The 14278-nt window shown below is 42.4% G+C and overlaps 1 protein-coding gene across 1 annotated transcript in view; it reads left to right on the top strand.

Annotated features, from left to right (window-relative positions):
• The first annotated feature begins 13716 nt into the window (after nucleotides 1-13716).
• LOC108528814 (uncharacterized) overlaps nucleotides 13717-14278 on the top strand; it is an 8508-nt gene continuing 7946 nt past the window's right edge. Inside the window, exon 1 of the mRNA XM_017870796.1 lies at nucleotides 13717-14052. Coding sequence (XP_017726285.1) covers nucleotides 13952-14052 — 101 coding nt within the window. The 5' untranslated portion in view covers nucleotides 13717-13951. The remainder of the gene's footprint in view (nucleotides 14053-14278) is intronic.

Below are 14278 nucleotides of genomic sequence, written 5' to 3'. Positions count from 1 at the left end.
TATTGAGTTTCTTCAAGTTACATCATAAGGGAGGCTCCAGACAAGGCCAGCAGAAAAGACTTCCTGAGAAGAATGGCCAGTAATACCACAATGTCAAAACTCTCCAGGAGGATTTAGATGTGTTTCCTAGATGGTTGCTTAAATAAGATATCATATGTAAACTGCAAATAGAGTGCCTGTCACATTAGAGGTACTCAATAAATTTTAACTATTTTACTATTAAGGTTCAGTCATCCACATTGATCACAGGCTTTCTGTAGATGGCTAATAAATCATGAAGCATTTCAAGCAACATTTATTGAATATGTGCATGGCTCTCTGCAGGCAATACTCCCTGGCATGTAGTTTGTCCAGAGTTGACTCGTGCAGAAGCACTCAAAAATGGTAGGGTAAAACAATAGGGAGAGAATGAGCCTGGAAATTTAAGAGATTTGGGTTATAGTACTAGGGACACAAAATGTTAATCCAGTGCACTCTTCTTACAGTTGAGGAAACTGTCACTTTTCATTGCCTCATTCAATTTGTCAGAGGTGAAGTCAAACCTAGAAACAGGGGCTCCTGACTCCTGGCCCTGCACCTTTTCCATGATAGCACAGACATGTGAGGCCCATCTGCTCTGGAAGGTCATACATGATCTAACTTACATTCCTGTGCAGATGATACTATCATGACAAATTAATTCCCAAAAACCTGAAACAATTCCTTAAATTTGGGTTAAGCAGATCATGCCGTTAATGCCTAGGCGGATGTTACCATGCCTTGAGGCACTGCATACAAACGAAACTGGAGACAAGCACTAGTTTGGATTCATGGTGATTAAGAGGTTTATTTTGCTAAATATATTTCTCTACACTTCTACCTAAAATGCAAAAGAGACTGTGTATATAAGCATGTTCACACACACACACACACACACACACACACACACACACATCTTAAGCCTCAGAGATGAAACCAGTAGAATTCAGTGTTTTCTATCAAAAGTTACATTCAGAGCGGAGTAGTTTGAAACCACTATGAAGCTCTCCAGGAAATGTATCTGTGACTCATCTGAGTCTGCTAGGTATGCATTTGAACAACCCAAACATTGGGATACATTATGTATTAACATACAGCTTCCATATTGTAAGCATGTCTGTGTTTGTAGCCTTAAAACATGAATTAAGAAAATGGAATGTATCAGCAGTGCTCAGACCCATTAATTAATTAGTATTCACTATCCTTTTGCAAGTAAGCAATTTTATCTCCATTTTGGGATTAAGAAATTAAGTCAAAGTCAAAGAGCTATAATGGCTCACCAGAGGTTTGGCTTTTAATAAATCTCAGATTATTGGTCTCATATTTGGTCACTACTATTACAGTACTTTTCTGAAAGATTTAAAATGAGTATATGCCCTTATTGTTTCTTTTGTTCTCCATAGTAACACTGTATCACACTGCTCCAAATCAGCCTTCAATGCCTGATTTGGAACAGTACTACAAGGAGTAACTTATATCCAAAACATAAGTTCCAAGGTTATCTGTATTTTTGAAATAAATACTTAGTGTGCTCTCCAATGTTAATTCCCATCCAAAAACTGCTATATTAAATTTTAATATTCTCTTTCATTATTTACTAAATTATTTTAATCACCAAAATACGGTACTTTTAAGCTACAATCTTTTAACCTTAGATTACCTCTGAGTTTTTAGCTCAATAGAAGGAATACTTAGATTCCCTACCGTAAGGTGATACATTTTTCAGAAATAGACATATATAAGTAATATGCATTTAAAGATTTTAGTATAAGAATCTTACATAAATATTTCAATGGAAACCATAAGAAGAAAATGGAAAATTCATTTAATGTTTGGAATGAAATAGTAAATATAATTTTGATTTTAAATGTTTTCTAATCTAGCATTTATATTTTGATTTTTCTACTTTATATTATTTATCATTCTCAAGGTGTTCTGCCAGTATTAACAAACTTTCATGATTTTCCTTAAAGTGAGGATTACTATTCTCATAAGAAAACTAAAACATAATCATATTCAATATGCTAGATGTATACCCATATTTAGAAGACTTCATAGAATATGTTAGATGTTATTAACATACTCTCATTTTTCCTTTCTTTGAGAATTAGCACTAAGTATAAGGCATTCGATAAGTAGAATAGAGTGAGTTAAGAGTTTTAAAGAGTTAATTATGCTACTAAATGATGCTTAACCTCAGTAAAGAACTAGCTCAAGCCTCAAAGTTTCAGACTCATGATTTAATTGGCTAGATTATGTGTTAGGAAGTGAAATAGGGTAGCAAAAAAGCTTTCTTAAAATAAATATTGAAAAACTGGAAAAAGAAGAAAAAAGAATCATTACATCCCAAAATTAAATCTCTGAAAAGTAAAATTGCTACTGCCTTTGCCCAATTTCTCTGTTTCACAGTTTAATGCAACATAAAATTCCAATTCATGTGTGTGTGTATGTGTGTGTGTGTGTGTGTGTGTGTGTGTGTGTGTGTATATATGTTTGACTTCAAGCCCATGAGCTCATACACCCGTGTGAATAAAAGACAACCCAAGTTAATGTCCTGGTGAAGGCATTGCAGGAAAACTGAACGGTTTGAGCCAAAGAACAGAGAGAGCTTTTGGATAGGAGTGTTTGAAAAAGCATAAGGCATCTGCCCAATGACAGAAGTAGAAAATAACTGCCGAGAGGAGAGTATAGAGAAAAATGAGTCTGGGAAGATACGTGGTGATTAAATACCTACTTCTGTCATGAGTGATTATGAGAAAAATAAATCATGTGAGATATTTGTGGTTGAAGAAAAATACAGATTTTGGAGAAAAACTTATTCAAATTCTAGTCTTAATTCCAAAATTTGTTAGCTGTGTGACCCTGGCCAGGTTATATAACCCTCCAAAGCTTCAGCATTCTCATTTGTAAAATAAAGAAAAATTAATACCTATCTTAAAGGGCTGAGGTGAGAATATATGAAATAATGTGTCTGTGATAAAGCCTGGTAGAGCATTTCACATAGAGTATACCCAACCAAATACCAGTTCTTTTTTCTTCCCATCATCCCTTGGTCTTATTTAAAGATCAGTGAACACACCAGACAACTTTCCTTGCAACCCAGCAATTCTACTATCTCCCAGGCAATTCAGACTTTTTAGTTCCCCCTAATTCCTTGATCCATCTATAGAAGTAAATTTTCAAACAAAAGGCATTGTAAAACTGCATGATTATTTGTCCTACTCAGTTTGACTTGTTTTAATGTTCTGAAAAGTCCTTGATAACCATTTTTAGAGTTATGTTTGCATCCCAACTCTAAATTAGAGCCATTCTGTTATCTCAACAAGTATACTTACCGTTACCTGTTCTTTCTCTCTCTCTCTCTCTCTCTCTCTCTCTCTCTCTCTCTCTCTCTCTCTCTCTCTCTCTCCCCACACACACACACTCATACACACACAAATGCAAACACGCACACACACACACATGCCACACACTAGAAGGGGATGAGGACACAACTAACATAGAATTATCCAGAAAGAGCGATCCCATTTTCTATCTTCCAGATCCAGAACTTCTAAAATCAGGAGAATTCTTCCTCAATCGTTGAGATTGTTGTTCCTGAGCAGTCCCAGAGATAGGTCTCAGATCACTAACCCTTAGGTTACTCTAAGCCCACCCTAGAAGAAAATCACACTTACATCTCCATGCCTCTGGCCAGATCGCCAAACTCCACAAAGTGAGTCTCGTACTCAATAAGTACACTAGTCAAAAAAAAAAAAAAAAGAAAAAAAGAAAAAAAACAGAACTTCAAGCCCCTCACTTGACTAGTTTTAAAGCATAATTTACAGAGCAAGCAAATCAACAGCAAAGTGCATCTGCCCATTGGGCTGAGTCAATGCCACTGCAGTCTGAGAAGAGAAGGAAGAGAAGAGAAGGAGAAGGAAGAGAAAGAAAAAAGAGAAGAAAGAAGAAGAAAGAAAGATGAGGAGGTACAGCAGGGAATGGGAAAGCTTGATGATGAAGCTTATATTCTTCACAACTGGAATTATTAGGATTGATGCTAGCAAACCCAGGATTGCACCAAAGCATGAAATTGGCATTACTCTACCACTTTGGAGAAACTGTGGCTCTGCTTCTGAGGGCAAGGGCTTTCACAAAGGCCCCAGGAACCTGTCATGTCAAGCTTAGCAGCCTTTCTGATCAGGCCCCACAGCCCCACTCTCAGCTCTTCCCAGGTGGCGCTGGAATGACTTGCCCTGGCTGGGCTCTGTGGTGATGCACATGCACAAACAAACCTGTTTATCTTTAGGTCTCAGAAGACCAATAAGTCACCCTGGGATAAAAAGTAGTTGAGATAGAATGGGGTCTCAGATGGCTGGTTTTACAAAAGCTGCCTTTCATAAGAAACTGCAGTATCCAGAAAAACTCTTAGGATATTCATAAACTTAAGTTATAAATAGTTATGAATAAGTTCCTTAAACTTCAGTTAACTGTAGTCTTCAGAAAACTGGAGTTTGATTAAAGCTAGTTGCAATGTAATGTAATTATATATTTTCATGGCTAAGTATTTTTTTTCTTTCCCCATAGCTAAGACCTTTTCCCCTCTATTGTCTTTTTCTTACAAAATATGTTCAAGTGAATGTTCCTGTTTTTAGGGTTTTAATTTTAAATATGGTCTTCATGCATCTACAATGCACATGTAACTACTGGGTAATAAAACATCGTGGACATCCATAAAACATAACATTATGTTGCTGCAGACTAGCATGAACTCCAAAGTGCCAGTCCTGATGTGAAACCGGAGTCATTCTCCTGCCTCTTAATACCTTTTTCATCAGGTACAGAACAAATGATTTTTACCAGAGCTTAATTTTCATGGAATCTCTTGGGCACCTTGAGTGAAGAGACAGAAGAATTATCAAGAAAGAAAAGGTTGGTAAATGAATCCTTTCCTGGCACAAGGAGACTGGTTCAATATTGTTAGCATTACCACCCAAACTCTACTTGATCCATAGACTCTATTGCCTAACTCCTTCCTCTCCAACACCCCTGCTCCCATTAGTATTTCCCAAAAAGCAATAAAACACATAAGGGGCACTAAAAGAGTTCAAGCACATTGAGCTACATTTTAATCCATAAAAACACAAGAAAAAAAATAAACAAAAATATCTTAATTCTTTGCCATAATCTCAACACAGCTAGTTTCTTACAGTATTTCTAAACAGCTTCCTTAAGTGAAAGAGAAGCTTGTGTCAACCTAAAACACTCAATCACTGATTACCAAGGTTAAAAATCCAAATAGAGATGTGTTTTATTGTGTATATTTTATGGTTTGGGCATTTCTAAAACTTAACCTTCATTTTTAAAAGAAGCTACCATATTGGCAGTACTGAATACTTCCTTTTCAACTTATAACCAACATCCAGAAACCTCTGGGATTTACACATACACACACACACACACACACACACACACACACACACACATATCTTTGGAGCTTTTGTGAAATTGCCTAGAATACTCTGCTTTGTCACAAGTGGTTATATAAGCAGATAGGCTTTCTGGGTGAAAAACTGATGTCTAAGCCAAAATGGATTTCACAACATATGTACCAAAATGCAATTAGTTAAAGGAAATATTGAACTAAGAAGAACTATAGGAAATAATTTTGAGGGGAAAGTTTCATTCAGAAGTTTGATTTTCTTTTGTTTCCAAAAACTGAGACGTTTTATTATGATGGATACAGAAATACATTAGGGGAGTTTAAATGCAATGTATGTTAAACCTAATGAAAATTTTTGATTAAATATTACTGTTAGTATACTCATGAAGTATTTAAATGGAAGAATCAAATAAATGTATACCACGTGAGGTTCTAGTTTTCGAAATATAACTTTGAGTCTCTAGTGAGCTGAAAGTTTATAAATAAATAAGTGCCAGGCTGAGTCGCTCCACAGAAGTCTTAGATCTATACAACTAACCAGAATTCTCTGGCAATAGGCAGATCACAGGGGGCAAGTCAAATTTCTATCAGTGTCTTTTTACCTTCATTCCATCATGAAAAACAACACTAGTTTACTTTTAGATAAGACAGAAAGTAGTATGTATTAAGGCAACATTCAGCAGAGTTTACATTTATACTTCATAATAACCTATTGCTACTATATTTTGTCAGATCATGTTCATATAAATTCCAACTGAATTTGACAAATTCTGGCAAGAGGGAAAAAAGGTCTGAATTATATGTATCTGCCAGGAAGAAACATAAATGCAAAACCTGAATTGTTTCCAGATAAATTCCCCAGACTATATATACTTTTCATTTTGTAATCATACGTTTTCTAATCTAAACTTCATTTGGATAAAGATGCACAAGTTTTAGCAAGATATTTGTTTCCTTTTGTAGTGGGGATTTATTAAAATGTGTCTTTAAAAAAAAAAAAAAAGAATAAATCTGTCCAGGTGGCTTTTTTAAGGTTAAAAAAAAAAAAAAAGAAAAAAGAAATCCAGAATATACATGACTTGCATACCTATTAAGTAATTTTGTGATGTGCTAAATCTGTTGTAAAATTTTAGGTTTTGTTAGGGATGTAAGTATTTTCTTTAAAATACAAGTATGTATGTATTGTTCCAGAAAAAAAGTACTTGGGAATAACAATGATTTCATAAAGATATACTACATTTAACAAATATTGCTTCCCTGGTAAATAATATCAACAAATAACATTTCTCTATTTTAAACATTTGCTGAATATGATGTTTATATATTATTCCTTCTCCTTTGACAATGTGGAAAGTATTCCAATTTCCATACAAATTTACTGGAATATTTAAGGAAATGTTACAATGCTATTTACTTAGTTTCTTAGCAAAAGAAAAAGAGAGAGAGAGAGAGAAGCAGCAGAAGAGGAGGAGGAGGAAGAAAAAGAAAGTATTTAGAGTCTTTAAATGTGTTGAAATTGTGTGCTGTGCAATGATATATGTACACATTCAATGTATTATATATTATTTTTAAAACTTTTCTCTGTTTATTTGATAAAACTTACTCAGAGCTAATCTGTGAAAGACAAGTCCCATTTAGTAGGTACCTTTAGTTTACAAATAAACATGTATATACAAATGGAATATTGCCTCCTTTAAGCAAATTAGGAAGTCAACCAAAATAGCAAAAGGAAAAACATGACATAAAATTGTCATGTCCCCCAAATGAATTTGTTGAATGAATACATTGTGTGTATCCACACCCTAAATTCTTTTCTGAAACAGTAGAGCTTTCCATAGCAAATATGTTTTTTAAAGCATAATCTTGTGAAACAGTGCATTTTAGGTGACACACTGGTATGTATTAAACAGATAACTTATTTTCCAAATAATCTTACTTGTTCATTTGGGAAACAATTCATAGAAGAAATATTCACTGTTCTTATGCATAAACTTTAAAAATAATTTACCACAATTGGCCAAATTATTTTCAAAGTATAAACCGAAAGATAAGAATGCTAAACTTTCTCCTGCTCACATTTGAGAGTTTGTCAGTAGTCAACTCCAAGGCCTTTAATCCCAGGCTTTAAATAATTCAGATAACACTTGATTACTCCATTGCAAGAACCCTTGAGCTCTGCAAAATCTGAGTAACACAATATTTTCCACATTTAAAAAAAGGTCAATCTTAAATAGTAGGCATCAGACCAAAGTATGCAACTCGTTTTTGCATTGACTAAATAAACTCTGGTAAATATCAGTGTAGTTTGCTACCAAGTAATTCTGCATTCTTGCTTTCATTACCAAGCCCTCTAGTTCTACAGCTTAATTTGCTCAACTCAGAATCCCCCATCCATACATTTTCTGGGTTTAAAAGCTTCTTTGAATCATAACAAGTGAAATGGTTAGTTATGTAACTCAGAAATACAAAAGTGTACACAAATGAAATTTTAAACTTAAAAGAATACCGTTTTGACATTCATTTCTATTTATTTAGGAAAATCATTGTTTTATATCTTTTGACAACCAAGATTCAATATTTGCTGCCTCTGTTACTTGTAAACATCAGCCATTACAAAAGAGCTTTGCTCACTTGGCTAAATTACAACCTAAGTAATGTGAAACAGACAGAATAATCAAGAAATATTGGCTTCCAACCCCAAATCAAAAAGCGACAAAATTTTGCCATCAAAAATGTCTAGCTGAGTTCTAAACGGATTAAACTCATCCATAAAACTGACGTATGTAGCACTTCACTTTGATGTATAGTAGGGTCCTTATATGTCTGAGCTTGTGTTCATAATTATCATGAAACCAGATAAATAAAAGACACAAAATTAGGTTACAAACATCAAATAAGCTCTGTAAAAATTACCAAAGTTGAGCAAAGAACCCACTGACTTTAGTGGTATGGAACATTTTTAATCATTTTCTTCTCTCAAACTAAACTCATCACATCCTTTCCCCTCAATCCTTGTCTGAGCATAGGAATAATCAGTTCCTCTTCACTCTAGCAAGCAAGTTTAGTCTTTTCATATATCTGGCCTGAAACAACATGAAGCAGAAAATTTACAGATTGCATTCAGTATCACCAATAAGTACCGCATTTGACTACTGCTCATACCATTTGGAAACCAGTCCTCACATGACGACTGGCCTGACACCTCATCCATCAGCAGGGTGCCCAGAGCAGAGTTGGACAGTCTTCCTTGCTCCATCTCCAGAGGGCAGGCCCAGTTGGGAAACAGGATTCTCTTCCAATAGCAATTAGATCTTTAAGATCAGGCCTCAGCAATATGACCTAAAGCCATCCTTTCTTGCAACAAAGTCTCCAGCATCTTCAGAGGAAGAGACCAGGAGTGAGGCAAATGAGGAGAAATCCAGGTCTCCGTGGCCTGATTAGAAACTTTGTTGTGTCAAATAAACTTTGGCCACTGGAGGAAAGTACCCCATGGTTGCTCTGGCTTTAGAAAGATCTGTCCAGGGCTTCTCAATCTTCTTTTCACCCCTCTCTCTCTCACTCCCTCTCTCTCTCTCCCCTCTTCTCTTGTTTCAAAAGGGGCCTCTGGTCAGCGCTGATTAATAAGTGTTTTTTGTTGTGAAGTGTTGAATAATAGAGGATGGCCGGTGACCCAGTAAGGACTAAACCTTGCGCTGGTTTATTGTGGCAAGCTGAGAAAGGGGCTTTAGGCTCGGGACCCCAGGCACTGACCCGCACACATCCCGCGGATCGCCTATTCATTCGCACAGCCCTCCAGTCGCCCAGGCTCCCATTGTTTGCTGAGCAACAATGGAGATTTCGCAGGGAAAGTAAAGCTCTTTTCAGATTCCTCTCTGATGTTTTGCATTTAGGGAAACACCGACGTCCACTTTTTCCCCCGACATTTTCCCTCCCGGCATTTAAAGCTGTTCGTTTTCGGGGAAACTTGTGTGAGTTTGGCGCTTGATCGACCAACACCAGTGTTAGGAGGAGGCGAGACGGGTGGAAAAGGATAGCCCGAGATATTTCCTTTTTTCTTCTTCTTCTTCTTGTTCTTCTTCTCCTTATTTAAATCTTGGTATAATAGATGTAACATCAAATTTACCACCTTCACCATTTCAGTGAACAGCTCAGTGGCACTAGGCACATTCGCATTGTGTGACCATCACCACCCTCCATCTCCAGAACTCTCCATCTTCCCAAAATGAATTCAGTCCCCATGAACCACTCACTTCCTGTCCCCTCCCCAGCCCGGCACCTACCTTTCTACTTCCTGTCTCNTTTTTTTTTTTTTTTTTTTTGTTTTAATTCATTTAGAGGACGGGAGCTGCCTATAGGGAGAAAGGGGAAGGGGGGAGGGGAGAAGAAAAAGGAAGGAGCGCGTTTCTTCGCCGGCGTTGCCGGGGTGGCGCGGGCTTCGCGGCCAAGGGACAGTCGGCCCGGCCCACAGCTACTCGCGGCCGGCTGGGAAGTGGCGGGTCCGGCTCGTCCGCAGGCGGGCAGAGCGCGCCGTCGCTGCCAGTGTCCCCCTTTCACCTTCCTTCCCCGAGCCTTTCCCTGCTCCTCCGCTCCCCGAGCCCTGGGCGGCCCCGCAGACACAGCGCCTCTACCCTGCGCTCCTGGGCGGACGCAGCCTGGCAAGAAGGCGGCGGGAATGGTCGCCGAGGCCCTGCCCGCCAGGGCCGCATCTCAGTCCCGAGACTTACTTCTGCTTTGCTTTCCTGCACCTGGCCAGGGGCAGGCTTTCTAATTTGTGCCTCCGCCCGAGGAGCCGACTTCCACAGGACCGCCTTGGGGCAGGGGGCGCCGGTGGGGGCAGCAGGGCGAGGCGGGGTCGCGGGGAGACAACCAGGCCCGCTTGGGCCTGGGCCGCTCCAGCCGCCTCGCCTTGGCAGGGACCTTGCTCCCGGGACCACCCGAGCCGACCCACAGCTCCCGAGGAAACAGTTGCCTCGGGCCTAAGGGTCTTTGCTTCCCCCCAACGCATGCAAGCGTGGGTCGCCAGCCCAGCAGGTCTGGCGTGGAGGCCGGAGGACGGTGGGGAGCTGGCTGTGCCCTTGGCCAGACCAGTGCAAGTCGGTTAGTGTTTTGCGCACTTGGGGGAGGCGAAGGGCGCGGGCTTTCGCTGCCCGGGCCGCAAGTATTGAGAGGGGGCGCCTCGTGGCACAGTGCGAGGCCGCCCTCCCCGGCAGGCCTCGTCCACGCCCTTGTGGCCGCCCAGACCCGCTGCGCTTTGACTCTGCGTCCCCACGCGCCTCCACCTTCTCCAGGTGCACGCCTGGGCGCTGAGCTAGGCTGAGCCCCCAGCGAGGGGCGTGGAGCGAGGGGCGAGGGCGTGGGCGTGGGCGCCGCGCAGGCCGCGGAGACTGGTGGGCGGCGGGAAGCGTGCACTGCGCCTGCCCGTTCGGTCCCAGACCGCAGCCCAGAGCTCCCCGACCAAGCCTTGACAGCTCTCAGAGCAGCGAGAAGGAGAAGAAGAGGAGGAAGGACACAAAGAGGAGGAGGCGGCGGCGGGCGGCGAACTGAGGGCAGCACAGGGGGAGGAGGGCTCATTGTCCGGTCCCCCCAGTCCAATTGATATGCTAATCCCTTTTCTGATGCCATAACAAAGAGCACCTTTGCACTTTTAAAAGACTTTTGTGCCCTGGCTACAGAAGTTTATTATCCACTAATTAGCAACAACTTCTGGCAATGAGTTGGGTTACATTTTCATAAGTTCCAGGCCTGAGCGACGAGGTGCTAGGGCAGGAGGAGGTTTGAGAGCAGGGCAAACCCGAAACTTGGCGCTAAAAAGGAATCACCCGCTCACTTTCCTAGGGATAGGGCGCCAGGCGGGGATCGAAAGCGAAAAGTGTACGGGAAAAGGTTCTTAAGGCTGGGGGTGGGGTGAGGTGGGATGGAGTTGAGCGATTTGGGCCCAGGGTGGCCGGTGACCTTATTGGACCCGAGTCTGTGATCCCCATCCCGAGAGCTGCGCGGAGGCGGTGGCTGTGGCTGCCGTGCAGGTGTTACGGCCCAGCCATCTGTTTGAGGTGGGGGGGGGAAAGTCTCGGACTAATGTTGGGGTGCTCGCCTGTGATCTCTCTCACGTTTTCCTTTGAGGCCTCGACTCAGAATAAGCCGACGGCGAGGGAGCGGCCCATTCGTGGGAAACGCGCCCATCGCTTGAGTTCTTTCCTAAGGCCTCCCCACCAACAAGGTTGAAATTCCAAGGCCCTTGAAGATGAGGCAAAGCTGGCATTGTCAGAGTAAGGGGAGAGGGGAGGATGCTGGGTAAAGTGCCCACCTGGGGTGGTCTGAAGTCGTCACCCCACAGAGCAGATTCTGCTGCTAACCAGAGCAGAGAGCCGCACCTTCCCATCGGCAGAACCCAGTGCGCACCGCGTGACTTTGCCTCCCCTAGGCTCAGCAAGTCGTCGACGATCTTTAGCAGTCCCGCATCCCAGGTCAATAAACTGGAAACGGATAGAATGAGAATCATGGATGGGAGATAAAGGGCAGCGGGGTGATGCGCATTTCTTGTAGTGCCTCCTAAAAACCGTGGTCTCTCGCCGCTAATAAAACACCCTTGCGGTGAGGCCTTTGGTCTGGGCTCAACCCCAGAGATGTTTTGTCTTAGGTAATTCGAGCCCCCAACCCCAACACCTTGGGATTATATTATACACACACTTATATTATTTCTGTATTTTTTAAAATTCTTCTTTCATTTTTGGTTTTCTGCTTTTTGCAAACGACCCCGTTGGAAATATTGTTGGATATTTCAAGCAGGTGTCAGGTGGGTGTTGGCGGCCTGTGCATCCTCCTGCAGTAGCAGCAACAGCCAAGTACGGTTTGATAAATGCTCAAGGTGAAATGTGGCCTTACTCAAAACCCCAGGGTGATTTAGGGTAGAAGAGCGAATATTCAGAGGCGGGAAGTGGTGAGTTATATTGTTACATTCCCTTTCGATGAAACTAAATGCGGTTATCTGCGGTTCTAACCTCTCTCGCATCCGAGTGCAATGTTTCTGAACAAGCGCTGTGAGAACTGGAAAATGGGAGGGGGTGAGGGAGCCCACTGACGACTTAACGGAATCTTACTGAAGAAAATACAAAGATAACCGAGATATTCATGATATTACATCTCATGATCTTCCAGACAAGCGTCTCTCCTGAACAAGAAAATATTCCCAAATTTCTCCCCAGCAGTGGCCTTGGGTGGAGTGAGGGAGGAGGTGGGTGGTGAGTGTAGAGAAGAGAAGGTCTCTCTCTGTTGTCACCCTCGGCCCCTTCATTGAGGAGGAACAATGGCCAGGCCTGGAGTTCTTCCTGAAAGAGAAACTGCAGGAAGGCAGAGTTGCTCTTTGTACCCCAGCCCCTTTAGAGGAGGGGGAGTCATACACAGGATCCTCCTGACCACTGGGCGGTGTCCGGGAGATCAGAACCTCTCAGATACTCTGGGAGCTAAAAAGGCGCCGGCCTTGTCCTCCCAGAAGGCCCACGCAGCCGCTGAAAGAAACCCAAGCAAAATCCAGCGACCTCAAAATTCGCCAGGGGATAAGGGGGAGACGAAAACCACTCACTCTCACATGCCCTGTCAGTCCCCCCACTCCACCATCCCAATGTCTGATCAGGCTTGATTCTGCTGACGTGTGTATTTCAGATTAAGGATGTATTTATTTATTTATTTATTTATTTAATCCTTCAGATCTTCCCACCCCATAAAAGAGACTTAATTCCTTTCCAGGGCGACGGGTTGCTAAAAGACTCCATTTTAAAGCAATGGGGATCATATGACTGTGACCTTGATGTGCGAAAGGGGGGAGGGGCAGGTAGTTTGGGGCCCAGACCTTAGGCTTCTGCAATTCTGGGGCGTTCTAGGCCCTTGATAAGAACATCAACAAGAGGGATTTATTTTCAAAGGTTACCATTAGCAGTTCATTCACTAAAGTTGAGAATTCGGTATTTTTATATTACGTGAAATACATGATTTAATTATACCCCAAAAACAAATTAAGGACAGGCCTTCTACACAAATTGGAGGCAGCTAAATGCTCTTTTGTGCCTGCAGCCCTCGGGTTGTTAAAGAGGCTGCTGATGCATGAGAAGTAAGTGACTGATTTAACTCATTGGGATGCAGGAAGCGACCTGCCCTCTTTTGAAAAAAAGCAAGAGAGAGAGAGAGAAACAGAGAGAGAGAGTTCGAGCTTGAGAAGAGAGAGGGAGGGGAGAGGAGAGGAGGGAGAAGGAAATGACGGGGGGGGGGGCAGAGAGAGAGAGAGAGAAAGGAGAGAGAGAACGCAGAGGGAGGGAGGCAGGGAGGGAGACCAAACCCCCGCTTTACTGCGTTGAAAGCTTCTGAATTTCAAGCAGAAAGTAGAAGGAGCTCCAAAGGCAGTGAGCATCTTTCCTTGGGCTGCGTGTGCCGAGCGTAGACAATGAAAATCTCCATCCCCCTCCCCCATTCCCACTAGGCTACAAGATTCTTGTTTTCGTTCCTTCTCACCGGTGGAAAATGTGTAAAATCAAAGATGTAGAGGTGTGTAGTGATTTTTTCAAAAGCCAACTAACCCACCGCACGGGCTGCGACGCGGATTACCCTAGCGCACGCCGGCTGTAAGTACCATCCTTTCCTGCGGTAGCCGGGCTCTGCGTCCCGGGCTAGGCTGGGAGTGTTCGCTTTGTGAGTCGGGTTGTTGCCTGTGTTTTGGTTCACAGGGGCTTCTTCGAAGCCTGCACTTTTCGCATGTGAGCGGGAGAAGCATTTCGCCGGTTGTGGGCGTGCAGAACACGATCCTGGTTGACTTTGATGCGGTGACTTGGGGTGGCGGGCGGGGGGCGG

Source organism: Rhinopithecus bieti, unplaced genomic scaffold (assembly GCF_001698545.2).
Source record: "Rhinopithecus bieti isolate Rb0 unplaced genomic scaffold, ASM169854v2 scaffold_5022, whole genome shotgun sequence".
Lineage (NCBI taxonomy): Eukaryota > Metazoa > Chordata > Mammalia > Primates > Cercopithecidae > Rhinopithecus > Rhinopithecus bieti.
Note: the sequence above shows the minus strand (reverse complement) of the source record. Positions and strands in the feature narration are given on the sequence as shown.